At 39.6% G+C, this 21,844-nt stretch overlaps 2 protein-coding genes across 2 annotated transcripts in view; both read right to left on the bottom strand.

Moving 5' to 3' along the window:
* Positions 1-2,241: 2,241 nt before the first annotated feature.
* On the bottom strand, positions 2,242-7,409 carry LOC122986558 (DNA polymerase III subunit epsilon-like). Its single transcript, XM_044357895.1, has 3 exons — positions 7,049-7,409; positions 6,753-6,804; positions 2,242-3,122 (listed from the first exon to the last, which is right to left on the bottom strand). The coding sequence occupies exons 2-3, from the start codon at positions 6,802-6,804 to the stop codon at positions 2,587-2,589; spliced, it is 588 nt and encodes a 195-aa protein (XP_044213830.1). The 5' UTR covers positions 7,049-7,409; the 3' UTR covers positions 2,242-2,586.
* A 2,273-nt stretch (positions 7,410-9,682) lies between these two features.
* LOC122985638 (unconventional myosin-IXAa-like) overlaps positions 9,683-21,844 on the bottom strand; it is a 159,010-nt gene continuing 146,848 nt past the window's right edge. The window contains exons 35-45 of the mRNA XM_044356466.1: positions 21,707-21,768; positions 20,844-21,036; positions 19,721-19,849; positions 19,525-19,630; positions 19,130-19,261; positions 17,865-17,988; positions 16,572-16,625; positions 14,640-14,736; positions 14,459-14,561; positions 14,066-14,208; positions 9,683-12,676 (exon numbers count right to left, since the gene is read on the bottom strand). Of these exons, the coding sequence (XP_044212401.1) occupies positions 12,285-12,676; positions 14,066-14,208; positions 14,459-14,561; positions 14,640-14,736; positions 16,572-16,625; positions 17,865-17,988; positions 19,130-19,261; positions 19,525-19,630; positions 19,721-19,849; positions 20,844-21,036; positions 21,707-21,768 (1,535 nt within the window). The 3' untranslated portion in view covers positions 9,683-12,284. The remainder of the gene's footprint in view (positions 12,677-14,065; positions 14,209-14,458; positions 14,562-14,639; positions 14,737-16,571; positions 16,626-17,864; positions 17,989-19,129; positions 19,262-19,524; positions 19,631-19,720; positions 19,850-20,843; positions 21,037-21,706; positions 21,769-21,844) is intronic.

Genomic DNA, 21,844 nt, shown 5'->3' with positions numbered 1-21,844 from the left:
CCCGGATGTCGAAGTCATGACCCGCCCTACTCTGCCTCTGATTGGCTAATACTCATTGCTTTCGTTGGTTGGATTGATTTAGGCACGAAGAGTATTATTGGTTAGAGTTAGGGTAAGAATATCAGGGTAAGCCAATCAGAGAAAGAGCAGGGCGGGTCATGACTTCCCACAACAGTAGCATAGCATGATAAAAACAAAGTCAAGTACTAGTACGATAAAGATACACAGATCAAAGAATAAGAAGCAAATTAAAGTAGTAATTCACATTTCTCCCATATAAGATAAAAGTAAACATAGAGTGAATTAGTGTAATGTGGGACACCTATCTATCTCTTTTTCTACTAAATGTTAATGATTAGGACTGCTGTTAATTAAACCTGAGATGTCATGCAATTGAAATCACGACTCCACACGTCATAGATTGGGGAGAGGCAATCTTCCAACATCAAGTACTTGCTGTGAAGTCCAGTTAAAGTTCATTGATAAAGGAATTTTAATAATTTAATGTTAAAGATCAATGTGTCATAAATGTCGCAATATTGTCAATTGTTATCAGATTGTGTTTATGATATATTCATGCCTCAAAATATTCATAAAAACATGTTTCATATATATATATATATTATTTTTTTTTATATCAGTCAATCTTTCATTGGCCCACTTCAGAAAATGTGGTTTGAAATGTGGGGCAGTCATATATGTTGTTAAATTGGTGTATTTAAGTACATTAAATGTGCAGTATCAATAGTTATTCAGAGGTCCTAGTCTTGTAATGCTTAATTTTAACTTATTTTTAGGCAGGTTACAAATTATATTATTTCTAATATTAATACATAATATATTACTAAACTATCTGTAACAGCAAAAACATTGTAATTACTGAAATGACCAAATGTGCCTGCACTTTGGCCTTGAGTGTTACTGACCAGAGAAGTTTTTATTGTATGAATTAAGGTGATTTAGACCATAGACTATAGTGAGTGTCCTATATTTCAGTCTGAACTGTCCCACATTAGGAAATGCACATAATCTGGGACAATTTGGCACTTTTATATTTGCCATGTCTTCTCTGAGTGATATATTGAATATTTGCATTCTGTTTTCTGATATGATTAGAAAACATCTTGTGGATTTCAGAATGGCATTGGGTGCTGATATAATGTATTGGCTTTATATCAAAATATATTGCTGAAGTGCCAATGGCAGAAATTGACCCATTCTTCTTCTGTCAAATGAGACTCATACGTCTTATAGGTATCCTGCTGCCGTCCAGAGGAGAGAGAATGAGACAGTAGGAGTAGTTTGGGGAACATTGCGTATTTCTTTCTGTGGTAGAGTCGGCAGAATGGACTAGGTTAAAAGGTCCTGTCTTCCTCAAAGGTATTTTACCCTTGCATGAGTCAAAGTCATGGATCATCAGGACCTCTATGACTTTAAAGGACAATCATCAACATAAAAGACCTACACACCTTGATACCGTAACGTAATCCATGTTTTGTCTGTTGTTTGTTTTTGTTCCTTTGCCATGAGTGGTGTTTTGGTTTTAGATATAACAGAATATTTATCTCGTATTAATTCTTACACTTATTGGTTTAAGCTGTGACCTCCAGAGTGTGATTACAATACAGCAATCAAACATCAACATGAATAAATTTAGTATAAAGTTGGTGTAACACAACACAACTCGCAGCTGCATTGCATTCTGGTCCATTGAGGCTGCAATTTGTTGGTGAACACCTGCAGCAAAAAATCACTGATGGTCAACAGAAAAGTCTGTTCTGTTTAACAAACAGTTGTTGACGAAAGCAGAGTCCATTCAGGGTGACAGCTCCTCTACATCCACAGCTCCAGATCTTACTTCCTGGTTCTCTTTTTAGAGTCACATCAGCAAAAACTATCACAAACAAAAACCTTTTCATCCTCTCGGCCATCTCTCAACTTCACTGTGACAAAAAAAACGACAAACCTGCTCAGGGTCCAAATTCTGGACACCTCGAATTTTTACATTATTTATATATTTATACTGAAACAGTTTATTTTAAATTGTTTTAATTTGTGCGCTCAGCTTTCTTTTGTATTTATTTCATGTTTTTATATTTATATGTTGTGATCATGTGCTTTGTGTTTTATCCTGTTACACTGCTGCACAACCAACAAATAAAGTAACTGATTGATTGATTTAACAAAAAATTATGTTAAAAAAAACAAGCTATATAGAAGGATTAAAAAGAAATAAATTGATTATTGTGGGAAAACTGTGACTGAACTGTATTTATTGGAAAGACCTCTGAGCATGAGACATGTTACATTTTCAGAACAAAGTCACAAAACAGAAGATATTCATACAGTATGAACATGACATATCTGTGAATTTGAGGATGTAACATTCATTATTGTGTCCAGTCATAAAAAGAATAAAATCTACTTTGCTTCATTTCATTATTCTGTAAATGTTCCAAATGTCAGTTTGTCCAAAGGCCTGAAGGTACACAATGAGAACAAAACTGCAATGAAAATAATTTAAAAATAATTTATAAAAGGCATATTTTTTTGCGCAGCCAGATTGGTTTTCTTTTTTTTTTTTTTTTAGAAAAATGTCGTCTTGAAGGTGACGCTCCTGATATTCCGCCTGTCAGGATTCCAATGGTTGTACAGCTCCTGCAGCATCCTGGCGTCCTCCATAGCATTATGGGCGTTGTAGGTCTTTCTCAGGAACTGACGAACCATTTTCTCCTGAGAATAGCTGACCAGTCCAGGGAAGAGACTCTTGCTTAGCAGGAAGGTATCCAGAAAACCAGACACCACCTGCTGGAACTCCCGCTGCAGGGAGCACTGTCGCATCACTCTGGTGATCACAGGCGCGTCGAACCGCCGCACACTGTGTGCTGCCAGAAGCACGGGCCGGCGGAAGGAGCGAAGGAAGGCGATGAAGGAGGTGAGAGCCTCGACGAGAGGGGTGGTGTCCACGGGTGTCCCTCGGAGAAACAGGCCGGCGTCACTGACGGTGAAGCCTGTGACCTCCTTGGCGCTCTCGGTGAGGGCGGTGCGGGGGAGCGTGTAGACGTTAAACATCCTCTCTCCACAGACGGCCGACACCTGGATGATGTCACATATTGTAGTGTCTGAGACAAAGAAACAAAGGTAAATAAATATAGGTCGCAATATTCATTTTGTCAACATCTGAGACACTAAGAGAACATATCACCCTCGTACTAAAATATCTTCGCTGGCTGCCCGTAAGTTGAACTGGTTTTAAAGGACAAGGCTGGTGATTTTCCACACTGCTGCACTGAGTGACACATGTTCCTTCACCATGAAGAGTTTGGGCACGTTAGTTTGTTTGGAAACGGCTCCAAAGAGCAGTAACAGCAATCGTGTTTTCAGTCTCAGGAGAGTGGTTCAGTGTAAGGCAGACACCATGGCGCGGTTCTGTATACAGGGCTTCATTAGCTTGTTGTGCTACGTATCACAACCTCTTGACTTCATACTGAAGTTGTTTACAGTTAACAATGTAGTACAAAGTCAAGAGGCTGTGACAAGCTATCGAAATGCTGTAAACAGGACTAGGACCCTGTGACAACTACGTCTGCCTTACACAGAACTACTCTCCTAAAACTGAAAAATGTGACTGCTGATGCTGCCGGCCAGGCTCGCCTTGGACCAGCCCTTAGTTATGCTGCTATAGGCCTAGACTGCTGGGGGACTTCCCATGATGCACTGAGCTCCTCTCTCCTCCTCCTCCTCTCAATCTGTATGCATTCATGTTCCATTAATGCATGTCACTAACTTCTTCCTCAGAGTTTTTTGTGCTTTCTCATCTCGCAGGAAACCCTGGGTTGCAGGCTAAGCCTTCGCGGTCCTTTGCAGTCCCGTTGGCGTCCTTCCCTGGCTATTACTATTGCTGCTGTTATTGTTATTGTTATTGTTATGATTGTTGTTATTCTGTCCCACCCCATCCTCCTCCGTCCCCTCCCCCTTTTTCTCTCTCTCAACCCAACCGGTCAAGGCAGATGGCCGCCCACCAAGAGCTGGGTTCTGCAGGGTTCCGCTGATTTGGCGCTATATAAATAAAAATTGATTGATTGATTGATATTAGACTTTGGAGCCATTTCTAAACAAACTACCGTAACGGTGTGCTTTTTAATAGTTTTTGGGCAACAACAGAGGTCTTTTCAACAAATCTGCACATGAGATTTTGTTGAAAATAAGAAAAATATTGAATATTGCCAAATCCTTTAAGTGCTCCTCAATGTTTTCAAACCACTTCATGGCCTCGCTCCAGACCACATCAGTGACATCACAGTTTACGTTCGAACCAGGTCACTGCTCTCTGCGGACTCTCACATGAACTATTCCAGGTTTTATTTCATACAGGCTACAGATTCTGGATCAGTCTCCTTGTAGAGTTGAGACAACTTTTAAAACAACACTTCAAATTCATATTTTTAAAATTCGCTTTTACCCAGAAACTTTTACCATATTTTGACTTCACCTACTGTATTAATTATCATTTTATTTAACAATAATTTGATTAGTTTTAAAATCTTTCGTTTTCGTGAGGCACATTCTATTGCGTGTCTCTATTTTTATTAAATGTGGTATGTAAATAAGGTTTTATTATTATTATTATTACCTGTGGCGCCACACCTCTAAGAGATCTGTTGACATATCAAATCTTTCTCTGGATGTGTGGCCCTCTTGTTTGTCTGCACCGCCATGACACACTCATGCTGACTAACCAGAAAAAAACCTCTAAGGACGTTTGTGTTGTGAAGTCCTGGCAAATGTGTCATGCAATATCACGATGTGTTCTCTGAGTCATTATGCAACACGCCCACACAAACCCAAAACCACAGACTCTGGCACTTCGTTTTGAAATCTTAATGAAACAAGTATATACAACAGTTTCTGCCACACTGCTACTTAATACTCACCTGGTTTGACAGGATTGAACTGACATACCAAACAACCAGATCAACCAACCAATCTGGCTCCTGTTCTCAATTAACTGATCAATCATTAGGTCTTTGAAATGTTAGAAAAATGCTCATCAAAGACTGAGCTGAAGTGCTTAATTTCTATCATAGTAATTTGCGACATTGTTCATATAAAACATTTATTATTGCTGCTTTAATCAAGATATCACAAACTAACCGACACACAGTGAGACTGATATTTTAAAGGGACCCCCGGGGGTCTGTGACCCTGCAGTTGCAGAGTCTCCATATTGTTAAAGGGGACATAACATGCTTTCTTTAATGATTTTCTGTCATTTTTATGCTGTTATTATGTCAGATGTCTGTGTTAAACATGGTCAAAGTTCCCTAAATGCTTCCTAAAAGTCAGCCTGCTCTGAGTGCTTCAATGTAACCTCTACTTCATCGTCGTGATGATGTGAGATTGTTCACACATGCTCACAAACGGCTGGTTTGTAAGCAAAAAGGTTGTTTTTACTGAGGGCTGTTCACTCGCATATTTCGGCTGTTACATTATGGCTGAGCTCCTTTCACACTGTCGTGACTTACTGGGACTCGAACATACGTATATGGATGTATTCGCTTTACAAGTTTATATTTCGAGTAAAGAACGAGAAAAAGAAGTGAAATCCGACTGCTACTGTTTTGTTTATGTAGCTTCTGGAAGCTGGCCAATCAGAACGGAGAGGGCTCATCGGGAGAGGAGCCTTAAAGAGACAGGCACCAAAACGGCCTGTTTAAGACAGAGGCTGAACCGAGGGGCATAGAGGGGCCAGTATGAGATAACTGAGGAGTTTTTGAACTGTAAATCGTGCAGAGATATCCCAATAGAGCCACAGAATATAAACATAGACCTGGATATGTGCATCATACGTCACCTTTAAATGATCCTGACAAAGTGTGATATGTGAGTGTTGTAAATGAATCTAAACCTCTGAAGTGTTTACTGTCTATTTGTATAACATGTAACCTCTTAAGTGTGTACTGTCTGTTTGTATCACGTGTACTAGTTATGATAAATCAGTCTGACACGTAGCGCAGGCATCCTGTCGAAGCCACAGGAAGGCTACTTCTGACTGATTTGAGGTTGAGCTCAGACAAGTGGTTTGATCTCATTGGTTCAAGGTTCAACGACAGCTCAGTGTCACTACGCCCTTTTCCAGCTAAATCATGAGGTTTAATTTCTCAATAACGTCATGACCCTGAGGAGTCAAGCGGTCTAGCTATGTGAGATTAGACATGTATAAAAATAGAGACTGAAATGCACCCTTATCTTTCTTATCACACAAGAGTCCACCTGATGGGTGTCTACAGGTGAAGCCTTCAGACCGGATTGATAAAAATCTATGACGCTGTCTGATGTTTTTTTTATGTAGATCTGAAGACAACATTAGAACAACACCACAACTTTATCTAGGAAGTATAAATTAAGTGTGTTAATTGAGATGTCACGTCAAATGATGTACATATATTCAGTTATCTCTTAGTCAACCAACTGTAAACAGACATAAGAATCTACTGTAACTGTTTATCTGCTGATGAAGGCCACTGGATGAGGCTGAAAGCTCTGGAAAATGTCCAGTATGTGGACTTTATTCTAAGACTGCTATTACAAAGGTTAATAATGAGCTGTCAAATTGTAAAAAAAATACACGAAAATATTATTTTAGAAAATTATTGTTTAGACAGATGCTCAGTAATCATCGAAAAGGTAAATTAAAGGTGATATTTAGTTTTGATTTTGATGATTTGTGGCTGATAAGCAGACAAACTTACCTAATCCAGTTGTCTCCAGGTCGAAGAAAACGATGGTTTTGTCATCAGACATCTACAGGAATTTAAAAGTTAGACATTTTAGTGTCAAAGTTTAGTTTCTGTTAACCCTTTGATGAACTGATCCGCCTTACAGTCATGACAACGTATTAAAATTAACATTAAAAATAAACAACTTTAAAAGTTTGAGATAAGTATTAAAAAGTTATTTGAACACGGCTGATGAAGTAAACAAAAAACAAAACAAAACAAAACCCTGAATTTAAAGTGAAACAGTGACAGCAGAAGTGAGAACTCACCGTGGGCTGTGTGATGTGGAGTCAGCTGAGTCGTGTGACAAATTTCACGTGAAGTCAGACGAGAAACCTCACTTATCTCTTATGTTATCGGTTCATCAACCAAACAGCAGGTGAATCACTCCCTCATCATTACTAAACCTACAGAAACTCAACTCTACTTTCATTTCGGTGGAAGAGAAACTCGCTGCATCATTTGTCTTTTCTTCTTCATCTAATTATTCTAATGAATCACGTCCCCGTCGGTTGAACTGGTCGCTGTCAGTCAACATGTCGCAGTTGCAAAGGTGGAAACTTCGCCGCTGTTCGTTTAGTTTCATTTCTGACCCGGTGGATGACGGGAAGCGGAGGCTTTGTTGTGGTAACCAGCGGTTGCCTGGGAAACATGTTTAGTTTAAAACTTTAATAAAGTTAAAAATTCATAACTAAATAAATGAAGAAAAAAAACAAAATTTAAATGAAAAAAAAAACAACTAAAATTCAATTAAAATATGTTAACAAACAAATAAATAAATAAATAAAAATAAATAAATTTATATATATATATATATATTTTTTTTTTTTTTAAAGTTACAAATAAAATAAAGTTTTGGGGGGAAAAAACGTATTGGTATCAATGACTGGTATATTCAGTTCAAATCAGTATCCTTTGTTGGCATGAATGTCAGATGAACAATATTAATATTAAATTATTGTTAATTATTTCATTTAATATATTAATATTAAGTGAAATAAAATAAATAAATAAGTAAAAAGAACAAGATAATGGCAGAAAACGTGTTTTGTGTGTGTGTGTGTGTGTGTGTGTGTATATATATGTATTACATACACACACACACACACACACACACACACACACACACACACACACACACACATATATATATATATATATATATATATATATATATACTCCATCTACTCCATCATGACAGCAACACTAGAAAAGATGTGGGGAGTAAAGGCAACAGTGGTGCCAGTGGTAATCGGGGCACTGGGGGCTGTTACCCACAAACTGGGAGAGTGGCTCCAGCAGATTCCAGGTACAACATCTGAGGTCTCTGTCCAGAACAGCGAAGTCCTAGGAACAGCTAAGATACTGCAAAGAACCCTCAAACTCCTCCCAGGGTCTGAGTCTGGGTAAACGCTTCACAGGGGTCACCAGGTGGGCCCCCTCACCTGGTATCTTAAAATTAAAGCTATAGCTTAAAAATTAGCAACATAATGACACACAGTCCTTTGGGAAATAGTGTAGTGATACCACATACAATAAAAACACACAAGAGTCACAATAAAGGCCACAAGTAATATTATACAGTATGCAGGGATTTGAAATTCACTATAGTGAATGTAACTCTGCCTTTTTTCACAGACATTTTCACAAGTGACATTGGAAAAAGAAAATCACAGGTGTCAATGATAAAATTAATTATGGCTGAGTTCCTTTTAGCTGCTTAAGTTTCAGGATCCTGGTATTGTGCTTCCTCACTGTCACACTGTCATGACTCACTGGGTCTCTTGAGTACAACCATTGTTAGTGTTATAAAATATTAGGAACACTTTCCAATGTAATGCACTCAAGTAAACCTGCACCACCCACTATGACCTCAATAATAACCATAAAGTAGAATGATCAACTTCCGGACAACAAAAACTGAACATGTAGAAGCTTTGTAAAAGTAGCTGTTGTATTGGATTGCATTAGATTGCACAGGTGTTCCTAATAAAGTGATTGGTGAGTGTCTGTGTCAATCTATCCTACTTTTAATCTGAGGTTGATTTTCAGTGTTAGAAGTTAATTGGTTTCAATTAAGGAAGATATTTTAGACAATGATGTGGTTTCAAATGAGAGGCAACAGAATCTATCTATACTAACATAAGATATGTCATCATATGTGAAATCCAGAGACACCGACAATCAAGGAATTGACCGTTCATACTGCAGCAAATAGTCACACTGAGTCTGACACACAGTTTCTGGCACCTTCTTCCAAGGTGCATGGAGAGAAAAAAAAGCAGCCTGAAGGTTTAAAAACTGCAGCAACACTTAGTAAAGCACAAAGAACAACTTTATAATGAGACCAACGTGTTTCCGCTTGTGGCTTTCATTCGGTTCTTTGTAGTGTGTTGTAAACTGACCATGATGAGCGCCACAAGCCGAAACACGTTGGTCTTATAATAAAGTTGTTTTTTATACTACAAGTGTTGCTGGAGATTTGATCCATTCGGGCAAATAGTTACAGTCAGATTTGATTATTAAAAACAAAAACGTCTGTCTAGCTCTCTTTCTCATTTGTACCTGGTCAGCTACCTGAGAATTTGTACCGTGGATCTTTCCTCAAATGCTGGATTGTCTTGCTTGTAAGTTACTTTAGATAAAATCCCTAGCAAACAGACATGAACATTAAATCTTACTTAAATTAATAAAGCTAAAAACTAAGTACATAAGGAGGAGTGTTGGCATTAAATATCAGCAGAGTGTTGGTTATAATGGTGTACCTGCATGAATATGATTGGACATTATATTAAAGAGGAACACAAACGTATGATGTTGCACACTTATATTTTAAAAAAAACGACTCTTATGTGTTTGAAAATGAACTTCTGTCAGGCAAAAGATGACACAACTCATTTCAATTTGGCTGCAGTTTTGCTTTTTTAATAAGCAGATGAATTCTTCCCCCATAAAGTCTTTATTTTTTCTTACAACCATAGACATGTTTGTATCATTAAAAAAAAAGAAATATAACACAAATTGCACCTTATACAGAACCAGAGTGTCCAGAGTGGCGCAGACAAAAAGACACAACGCTTTTCTTTTTTTTTCTTTTTTCTTTTTTTTTTGATTTCTCTTCGTAGCACAAACATGACAGACCGATTATGGCCTGTTAAAATGTCGCCATGATTAATAGTAGATAATGAACCGTACACAGGATAATATATCCTTTTATAACACCTTTTATGACAGATTCTTTTCAACCAATGTACACCCCAAAAAGCATGATCATAAATAGTACATACACTGTGTATAAAAGAGGAACAAAAACAACCAGAGAAAGCAGAGCATGCCTTCCAGTGACAGGTACATTCACTTTTTTTAAATCTTTTTTTTTTCTTTTTTTTTTTTGCAGAATACCATATGGACAGCTGAGACATGTACAAATATCATCCTATCAAATATCAGCTTTTGTCCTTTTCAGCTCACCTCCATAACTGTTTTTTTTTTTTTTTTTTCTTAAACAGGTCTACAGTGTGTGCTGCAAGTCTCCGCACCTGCATTAAGTCCTCACTGAGCTTCAAGGAAAAAATTGATTAACACTGATTGTGTTGGTGAAATCGGAGCAAAAAAGTTATCTGTTCACAGACGCAGGAAGCGAGGAGAGATATCGCAGGTATAGAGCGGAGACATCGTCGCTGTTTAGCTACTACGTAGGCCCATAAATTTGAATATTACACCGACTGTTTCGATACTGTATGGACAGACAGACAGAGAGTAAAAATATGCAGAAACACGTGGACGGTCTGAGTTAGTAGTTGCTACTTGTTTTTGATTAGATGCTACTTTTTCACAGCCAGAGCCGGGAGAGAAGAGGATGGAAGAGCTGTTATTATGGTGAAGAAGGAGAAGAAGAAAGTATTTTGGATGGCTCAGAGGACAACATGGACGGTTTGAGTGTGTAGGTGAGTGCAAGAGTTTCCCCACGAAAGATTTGCTTTAGTCTGCGAGTAGTTTTAGTGTCACTTGACGGCCTCTGCAGAGACTTTTGACATCCTTTAAAAAGAGGAACATTTTTGGGGGGAAACACTAGTGTGTGTGTATGTGTGTGTGTGCAGAGAATACACATGCACAAAGTGAGAGCTGATACAGTGGCAGGAATCCATTCATTCATTCATTCATTCATTCATTCATTCATTCATGCACACACACACACAAACTGGAAAGAAAAATGGCTTTCATTTGAACAAAAATAAACCGTGAAATTATAACAATATTGACAACAAAAACATGACATCTTTGATATCAATAACAACACCTATAATACAGCAATAATATTTAAAAAAAAAAAAAAGAAAAAAAAAATTCAAGTCCTGACATCGTAACACTGATGTTTCTGAATAAAAACAGAAGGAGAAAAGAAAGCTTGCAAGGGGAAGAGGGATGCAAGCTGGGAAAGGCCGACACAAATACACTTATGGCTGATTGACATTTGACACCTCGGGTCAAGAACGCGTGACAGCTTTTCCTTCTGTTATTTCTCACCCAAAACTGGCTCTGTTCATTGTGAAATAGGAAAAGAGAAAAAACAAAACAAAACAAAACAAAAAAACCCCCCAAAAAAAAACAAATGACAGGAAACCGAGCAAAACCAGCACAGAAACGAAAGTGGAACCTGAATTCCACACACTTCACTTTTCAAAAATAGACAACAGGAAATAACAAGGAACGACCCCGGAGCAGCACTGGAGTTTCTTTCTATGTACACTTTTTTCCTCTGTAACATAATAATAATAATAATAATAATAATAATTAATAATAATAATAATAATAATAATAATAATAATATGTAACATACAGCTGTAACGTATATTTGTACAGTCTCTTTAAACTGGCGTAGGAAAAAGTGTAATGGAGAAGCATGCAGCCTCTTGGCTGGTGTGTCCCGTGTAAACGTGAAAAGCAGACTTAGCTTGGCGCTGGTTACAGACAAAATGTCCGCCAGTTCAGTCAGTATGGCTACATTTCTTCTGAGTGGCTTCAACCACCTGCCCACATGCTAAAAAGTAAAGATGGGGCACTATAGATTTGGCTTTGCAGGTGTGTGTTTTTCTGTGTCTCATCACCTGTCCTTCCCTTCTTCTCTCTTTCCTCTAACGGACCCCTGGTGCTCCAGCAGGGGTCAAACAGCACTCAGTTCAGAGGGCAAAGGTCAACAAACATGGCCCAACCATATCTTTTTACTTTGTCGCTCTGCTCCAGCTCTCTGCGTTTTGACCGTCTGTCGTTTCGTCCCTCTGTGTAACACTTCCAGTCATCTCTTCTTTTAGCTCTCTGCTTTGACTGGACCAGGGGGAGGAGGGGGGTGGGTACTGAGGAGGGGCAGCAGGCGACACTGGGCACGAACCTTCGCCCCGTGACCAGCCTCGTTCAACCCCCGGACTCTCCCTCCTCCCCGTCTCGCGCGCCCACCCCTGCGCTCGGACAGGGGGGCGGCGGCCGGCGTTCCTTCCCTCCTCTGCATCACACCATGAACTCGTTGCTGCCGTACAGAACCAGCTGCTGTGGCGCCGAGCTGAAGTCCGGCTCCCTCCGGTGGCTTCCCGAGGTCTCTCGCGGTGAGCTGCGGCTCAGCCTGAGCCTGTGGCGGGTCTTACCGGATCTTTGCCCCCCCTCCGCTTCTGTCAGCGGGGTCCCCAAGCCGCAGGAGGTGAGCAGGGGACCGGAGGAGGAGGAGCGGAAGCGGTAGTGAGGGGACGGAGAGCCGGAGGCGTTGGAGGAGAGAGAGGAGGAGGGGTGGTAGGAGGAGGAGACGGTGGAGGTGGAGTCTGCCGAGTCCTGGGAGTCGGGCTGGCGGCGAAGAGCTCGTCTGCCCTTAGCCTCTGACTTCCTGGAGCGATAAGCGCCGCTGCGATCTGTGGAGAGAAAGCAGCAGCGACAGAGAGGTGGTTAAAGGTGAGAATATTCAAAAATGTTATTGTCAACAAATCCAATGAAAAGACCAAAAACAAAAAGTGTTTGTCCATCGCTCAATACTCTCTGACTTGCCAGCACTTCTCAGTCCGCCCATTCATTCCTTCTGTGATGTAAATCTGTAAAAATGGGCAATGAATATTTACTTTTATTTCTAATTCATGCTATTAAACAAAAGACACATTCTCAATATGTTGACATTGTATAGTAACAGAGATGGAGACCAGCTTTCATGTATTAACTTGTTTTTATAGAATCATTCTTCACCTACAGTTTATTTCTTCTTCTACTGATTCTGTTGACAATCGTATGAATACATGCATTTCTATCTTTTGCTGTATGAAGTACTCTGTAACAGTGATGAGACGTTTTCCGGGCAGCTCACTGCTATGAAAGGAGACGTATTTGAGCCCTTTGGCTTCAATGCAGAACTGACTTTGCCTGTACTGCACCAGTATGCTGAAGTAATCGCATCTTTTGTACTTGATTTATGTAACATCTACGTATATGTTGTGTTCTCCTGTGATTGAAGTGCATGGCGTGTGACACTCGGACTCTATTTATCCAATAGATTTGAAAGTCAAGTCAAGTAAATTTGATTTATAAAGCCCAATATCATAAATCTGTACAGCGTCGTTTATTAGACCCTCGATTCAAATAAGGAAAAACTTTTTAACAGGGGAAAAAAAATGGAAGAAACCTCAGGAAGAGCAACAGAGGAACATGAGATGTATGTTGTGTGTACAGAAGAGACTAAAATAGCAATATATTCATTTGCTTTATCTCTTTGTCCATTTTGACATTGATGAACATCAAAACGTTTGTCTGTTTGCACTAGTAAAGGCTGAAAATCAATCACTGTGCTTGTACTTTGTAATGATTTTTGAAAACTGCTCTAAATATAAAGAAGGTTAATCATTACATTAGTTACTGTGCTGTCTGTGACTCATCTGTAACAGCTCTGGCAACAGGGACACTGTCTCTATTGCACAAATTATTAAATAATTTTATACGTGGTAAATATACTGTACAGTCACTTGACATACCATCAATCTTTGCATTTACATTAACTATTTAATTATAACCAGGTTATGGCAACACTCTTACTGCATACTGTCATGTCAACACCTTAACCAGACTTTCTCACAGAGAGATTAACAGACTTTACCTGCTATAATTAAGCTATTAATTAACTATTAATAAACAAATTAATCAAGTTAGAACGTACAATAAAAGCTATCATGTCCTTGATGACTGTGATTATAAATGATGCAAACACTTATCAGTCTACCACCCGAATAATCACAGCAAAGACTAATCAGATCCCTCACCAGAGGGGTCGGAGGTGGCTCCCTCTGTCTCCATGGTGATATTCTCGGAGCTGTCTGCTGTGCCGATGGAGGCTTCAGATTCAGGAGTCTCATCGTCCGACGCCCGCGGCTCCAAGATCAGCATCTCATACGTCAGCTCCTCTCTGCCGACACACAAACACAGAGGATTACCGACAAGGAATAATAATCATAATAACAACTTTTATCTTGATGACATTTAAATATTTGCAAGTCCTTGAGGATAGTTCATCTTTAAAGGATACACATTGGCACAGTTGTACGCTATGCTTATTATACCTTGTGTGTGATTTGGTAGCTTCTGCTTTGTCACACAATAAAAAACACAATAAAAGCATCATCTCATAGTCTCCATCTACAAAGACATCATCATACTTCTCTTTCTGCAGACTCTCGATCTGCTCGGTGAGGATTCGCTCCTCCTGCTGCATTGCCAGCTGCTGCTGCTCACTCAGTCCGGCCTCTGGTGTATCCTCTCCTCCTCCTCCTCCTCCTCCACTTCCACCTCCTCCTCCTCCTCCTCCTCCTCCTCCTCCTCCTCCCCCCCCTACTCCGCCCCCTCCTGCACTCTCTCCATCCACCACAGGGGCCACCTTGGGACTGTGAGGAGGCGAAGGTGTATGGGTGCTGCTTTGCCGAACGCGGCCTTTGCTCTACAAGTTCACACACACACACACACACACACAAAATCCCACAGTGTGTTAGCGATGAAGAGGCTGACCAGTAAGCAGCTAGTTTGTTGTTGACAGACAGTGATGAAGCACAGACTTTCTATAGACACTGCTGGATGTTTTGACAAGATACTGATCATACAGAGATGTACTGACCACAGTTCACGACAACACTGCTAAGAGACTATGAGGTCTGCTAGTGTAAGCACACACACACGCTGTCTGACACACACACACACACACACACACACACACACACACACACACACACACACACACAAACACACAGGCAGGCATTACCTTAAGTTTAGCTGTGTTAGGCTGCATGTTTATAAGTTGTGAAGCAGAAACAAAAAGCAAAGAGTGGTCAGTGGAGCTAAAGTTCACCATTAACAAACATTCATCAAACACAGACTAAAGTAGCTACACTGGACCCGTCACAACCCTGAAACAATCATAAAATACACTGAGCTGCCTGATTTCAGCCCATTAAAAGGAAAAAGTTCCTCTATTAGTCCCACAGAAACGGTTCCATTGGCTTTATTCTACTGTTAACGTTTTAAAGTCGGATGCTTCTACCGACAAGCTAGGTCGTTAGCTAGATGCTGTGGAACTTCTTTGGACAATTAGCTTTACATAAACAACAACAGATCTACATTATGATACATATGTGAAAGTGCAGGTAAGTAATGTTGGAAGTAATTAGGCTAATTATCTTCAAAATGTTGACATTGAACTGCTTCAGTTTTAGAATACAATTGTATCTTCATATTGTTTTACTTTCTAGGAGTTTTTCATTAACTAGTAAATGTATTTCACTAAATAACCACCAATGAATTCCCAGGGCATTTTAATTGAAATAAAAAGTTCAAGGTCAAATTTTGCTAATTTCAAAAGTCAAGTCTGAAGACATTAGAAGTCAAATCACAATCCTCTTTATTTATGTCTGGGCAACAAAATTGTGATTTTAGTCAGACTTAAACCTCATGTGAAATACTCTGATTTGAATAACTTGTGTCTAATATGTTTTTTTCCCCATAAAAAAGCTAAATCAAACTGCTACTAATTGTCCTTCTCCATCCTTTCATTTCAAAAGTTTAACTGTTGGACACAAGATGTCTCCTTCTTCACTGTAAAGTCTATTCTCAGTGTTTGCGCACTGAAGGCTTCAAGCTTCCACATCACACTTGTGTAAGTCGAATACCAGACCACGATCGGCTCCCAAACTAGTTGTGATCTCACAAATCATGTACATGCTTTAAACTCAGATATAAGGTGAGCACAGAGAAACTTTCCCCCTGCTCATACGTCGTTCTGCACAGTGAAGCTCAAACATCCATGTGAGGTGACAATAAGCAAAACACATTTTTGAGCGGAGGGAGACTTTAACTCTGATCAGATATTATCCAGAAACATAAAAAGCACAGCGACAAAAAGATTGCCAGTAAGTCTATTCATGTCTTTTTCTTACTTTGAAACATTCAGAAGGTCACATTACATCACCTGAATAAACTAAAAACTGTTTTAAGTAGATGTAAATGTTAAACTTAACACTCTTTTCTTTGGTAGTGGTTCCCATGACAACGTTATTCTGTGTCTGCGCCGCTAATCAACACATTCAGCTAAATAACTTTCAACAAAACAGTGAGAAAAACACAAACAGACACCTGAAAGAGAGCTAGCTTACAGACGGACAGACGTGACAAGAACTGTGACTGGATGTAACAAATATTATGAGCGGACGGAGCGAGTCGGCTGACGGACAGGACAGGACTGGTGGTGGGCGGCACACATGGAGTGAGAAGGGGCATACATACCGGGGTGGCAGTGCGGGTTATGCTCATAAACCTAACAGCAATTAGTATGGGTTTCTGGAAGGAGAGGTGGGGGGGGAGGAAGGAAGGAAGGACAAATTAGGGTTAGGGAGTGGTGAAGGTAAAAGTCTAGATACAGCTGGATCCTTGTTGAGAAATTCAGGTGGACTTTGGAGTCACTAATAAATTAGCAGCAGCTTTCTGATTACTGTTTGTGATATTTATGCTCCTTAGGGATCACAGTATTGACATTAAATCTTTGTCCAAATATTAGCTGTTTGCAGGCTGTGTAAACAAAAACTATTATCTGAATGGCTTGTAAGTCGCTCCTGCTCTTTCTATTTTGTATTGAAGCTGCATTTGAAAGTATTTTTTTGTAGATTTCTTGTGGTAGAGAGCTAATTAGTAGTAGAAGAATCATGTTCAAGGTCTCTTGATTTGATGGTGTTTCAGTTATGTTTTTAATTTTTCTTGTTGTTTATGGTGGATATCTTCACTCTGAGTGGTCTTCTTTGCTACATCTTCCTTATTACTAGTAATTTAATTGATTTATTCAAAAAATAATCATTTTAGTGACATTTTCATTTTCCAAAAGCCTCTTTAAGTCACATTTTGCAAACAAATCAGCACTAAGCTAATTCAGTTTCTTGCTCAACTGTTTCTGTTATCCTGTTCCTGTCATCCTGTATGAATGTTTTTTGTTTAATAAAAGTAAATTCATGTTGGGAGCCCCTGAGAGTCCTTTTTAACATCTGATGTTAATCAGGCAGAAGATAAGAGGAACATGCATTAATAATAAATAGGTATTAGTCAGCAAAGTTAGAAATGTTCTTAAAAGAGAAGAAACGCTGCACATCGGCAGCTTGTGAAGATTTTCAGCCTGTAATTTTTCTACTGAAGCCAAACATCCAACAGTGATGTCTTTTTCTGGGCAAAGTTGTGTCAGTTTTTAAGCTATAACCCCTTGAGTGTGTGCTGTTTAGTCAGCATTTTGCTTGCAGCAAAATCTGTTGATGAAAAATGTGAAGAAACACACAGGAATGACCTCCTGTCATGGCCGTGTGAGAGCCATGCCAGCTGCTCATCGAGCTGAAAACTGTCGCCATTAAATGATGAGTGAGAGGAACAAGCTGGAAAACATCCACCTCAATGACAGGCAGTAAGGATTATTCATTTTAACATCTTTGTAATGACAATACATAATGTGTGTAATGATTATGTAACTTATCATCCAAGAACCGGCCCCGAGAGGCCTCCAGAGTCTGTTTATTAACAGCAGCTGTAGTCTGTTCTTACCATGGACCTCCTGATGTGGGTCAGTCTGCTCTTTGCTTTGCTCTCTGCAAACTCCAGACTGTTGATGTCCTTCAGACGAGCTTTGTACTTGCTCATCTGCTCGTTGATGATCAGCTCCACACACCTACGGTATGAAGGAGAAATCCATTTAGAACAGAAGTAGGGACGCATACTGCAGTGGACAGACGATCACAGCCTGGATTTAACACCACTAGAGTGACAAATGATGGAAAAAAGGTGAGGTCTCAGCCTATTTAAAGGTTTCCTGTGGAGTTTTTTGATCTGTAGCACCGATATGGAGCAGTTTTTTATGAGTGGGTTCCCGTTTCTAGCGTCGTGCATGCAGACGAGGGTGATGGTGGCTGTAATGATCTGAGAAACACAGCAATGCACCAACAAAGGCAGAGAAGAAGAAGACTGCAGGATTTTAAGAACTTCAAAAATAGTTTTGCAAATGTTTTATGAGGAAGGACATGGATTCAAAAAATTTGTTTGATCACCAGGATACACACGATGAGTTCTGGTGAGTAATAGTGAATGTAAACAAAACATGGGCACCTTTAAATAGCTTCATTTATAACCTCTAGTTCCTCTTTTCCTGCTAGACCGCAACCAGCCAGTTCAGTCAGGTTTTTGTTTGCTTGCATTCATTACTCACCAAGCTGACTAACTAGATGTAGCTGACTAATAACATTATTATTATTTTATTTAGCTTAAGTTAACAATAGATGTTTTTTCAGACACTTTATTCATGTGTGATTCATGTATTCATTTGTTGTCACTGACTCTGGGCCAGTTTGTGATAAATGGGGGCTCATCACTAGAAGGGAAATCAATAAGTTTGTGCTCCTGAACAAGTCGGTAATATGTTCATATTTAAAAGATTTAAAACTTTTATAGTTCTCAGATTTTGTCCTTACTGGCCACTGTACATGCTTTTTACCCATCAGCCCATCAAAATCTAAGCAAAACAAACTTCTGTTACATCACTTAACACAAAGTCAAAGGATCAAAACATCTGTTTCTTCACTCCCTGGTTTAGACTTATTCTCATGTTGCAACACACATGGGTGTGAGGCCATCAAGAAGAAATAACAAAAACTAAATACCTAAATCTTTACAAAAAACAGCAAGTAACGTGTAAAATGAGACTTTTCTATTCAAAGGTATATTCACTAATTTAGCTGCAGACTGTTATCTTGTTTATTAACCTTCAAAGAGTTAATTTGGGAAACTACACAGATATTTAAGGAGGGCGGACGTACGCTGTAGTCTTGCTGATGTCTTGGACGCTCTGCAGCGGGTCGATGGTGTCGGGGCAGCGAAGGATGCAGGGAGCGAACACGATGGCGAGGGCGTTGGCTGACATCCTGTTCGTCTCCTCTTGCAAGGCGATCCTGCAACACATCGCAATATAATCCTGTTAATCCTGCTGTTGATCTTCACAGAGTATGAAGACTTAACACCGGCATGTGACGGCTAATCCGGCGTGTTTGATAACCAGTGAGGAAAAAAAACAAATAGAATCTGAAACCACTTCTTCTAAGATTTAAAAAAGGTGACGCTGGCTCTCAGATCTTGTTTCAAAACCTAATTTTCAGACGCAAACGGTCTTGCTGCGAGCTGCGCTGCTGGTGTTAATGTTTATCTCGTCGCTCACCTGACCAGATGGAAGATGAGGCGCTCAAGTGTGCTGAGGTGTGTCCTGCTGAGCTGGTCGATCACTGAATACACGCCTCGGATCACCTCCCGCTTGTCCGGTTGACCTGAAAAGAAAAAACACACACATTATCATCCAACCACAGAGTCTGAAACTGAATCTCAGCTGGAGGACTGACGAACATGCTGAACCTTACCCATGGCTCTAAGAAACTCCTCATACAGTTCAAAGGTCATGAGAGGGCTGGGGAGGTCTCGGAGCCACTGTTTGAGCACGCTGGCTATGACGTGGATGTTGTAGTCGTCCAGGTTCACGATGCTCACGTCTGGAAGGGAAAGATGATGTTCATGCAAAGCAAACTTTCCCTCCTTCTCTCTCTTTTTTGACTGAAAGACGTGTATATGTTGTTGTAACTGTTGTTTAAAAAGTAAAAACTGCTTCCTCTTTCTAATTGTTTTAATTTGTTTTCTCTAATTACACTTTAAACTTACACAAACTTACACTTACATTAGTGCACACTTAAAACTTCACTAAGGAAATAGTTAGTTTTATTAGTTAAGCTTTATATATTCAGGAAGTCATAAATGACCAGCGGTGGAGGAAGAACTCAAATCCTTTACCAGAGTAAAAGTAGCAAAACCGCAATGTAAAAAAATACAGTTTTATCAGCTAAGTGTACTCAAAGTATTAAAAGTAAAAGTACTCTTTTTGCACAAAAGAAGTAGTAGGACCCTGTTTAGTGGTTCCCAACCTAGGGGTCGCGCCCCTCCATAGGGTCAGAAGATAAATCTGAGGGGTCGTGAGATGATTAATCGGTTCTTACACATACATTTTGATTTATTTTTCTTCTTCTTTTTCCTCTTTTCTCTCCGATCTTTGCCTGTTTGTGAAATTTCAATCTAAAAAGTATCTAAAGCTGTCAGATAAATGTAGTGCGGTAAAAAATACAATATTTCCCTTTGAAGTGTAGCAGAAGTATCAAGGAGCAGAAAACACATTACTCAAGTAAAGTACAAGTACCTCAAATGTTGGTCATTTTGCACCACTGCAAATTACATAATACAACACCACAACAAGACTCAAAGCAAAGAGTGTCTCTAACCGCCTCCAGTATTAAGGCAGAGTTGGTATGAGGAACTTTTTGTCATTATCTCTGACAACAACTAAAGATATTAAATATCTCTGCAACTTAGATATCAAATCATTATAAATGAATTAATTAACAACGAATGTGTGGAATGTAAAAATGTTTTCGAAGACATGAAATAAAACATTAATGATTTATTTCTCCTTGCTTCAGGGCCCCATGTCAGTCTCACCTGTGTCCAGCCCCTGACGGAGTTCTTTGATCTTATTGGTGGAGCCGGACTTCCTGTAGATCCCCTCCGTGTAGAGGCCGTGCATCTCGATGTAGTTGATGAGTTTCTCCACCAGCTGGGGCACCGTGCGCTCCTCGCTGGTCAGACGGGAAAGCTCCACGCCAAACTGCCGAGACGACAGCTCCGGATCGTACTTTTATACACACACACACACACACACACACACACACACACACACACACACACACACACACACACACAAAAAATGTCACATTAAAAACACAGAGTTGAAATCTATAATCTCGTCATCCTGTTTTTCTGATCTGTTCTGTACACACACGCTGCTTGTATTGCATGTCTGTCCTTCCTGGAACAGGGATCCTTCCTCTGTTGCTCTTCCTGAGACAAATTTGTTTATTGTTCAAATTTGTGATATCGGGGGTTTATAAATAAAAACAGACTTAATATCAGCAAACACACAGAGACAAACAATCAAACTCTAATGTTACTAGTTCTAGTTATAATCAACATAAATGCCTTTAACTTGCTGCAACTGAAAATATTGTTTCAGGAAATTAAGCCAAGAAAAATAAACTGTTGTTACGTCACAGAGCTTTTGTCAAAAAGGCAGCAATTACATAAAAGCCAATGTGTTAGTTTCACATCTTACACCTTACAGACTACATCTATACAGTATAATCAAAGCGGAATCACTATAAAAATAGAGAAATCTATTGCAAACAATTTTGTAATTTTCTACTCTGTAAGATGATACCGAGTCACAAAGTACTCTGACTCATCTGTTTGATAAGAAGACCTGAAACAAGAAGCCTAAAGATAATCAAAGACAAATCTCCACCTACCTTTTTACTGCACTTGGTGGTCATCTTGGAGCAGCACTTCCTGTGGCAGGCGTAGCGACACACTGAACAGAACAGAACAGAACAACACACAGTCAGACCGATGACATCGCTACAACCTCCGCACAGCTGAAACAACGG

Source organism: Thunnus albacares, chromosome 7 (assembly GCF_914725855.1).
Source record: "Thunnus albacares chromosome 7, fThuAlb1.1, whole genome shotgun sequence".
NCBI classification, from domain to species: domain Eukaryota; kingdom Metazoa; phylum Chordata; class Actinopteri; order Scombriformes; family Scombridae; genus Thunnus; species Thunnus albacares.
This window is presented reverse-complemented; position numbering and strand designations above follow the sequence as displayed.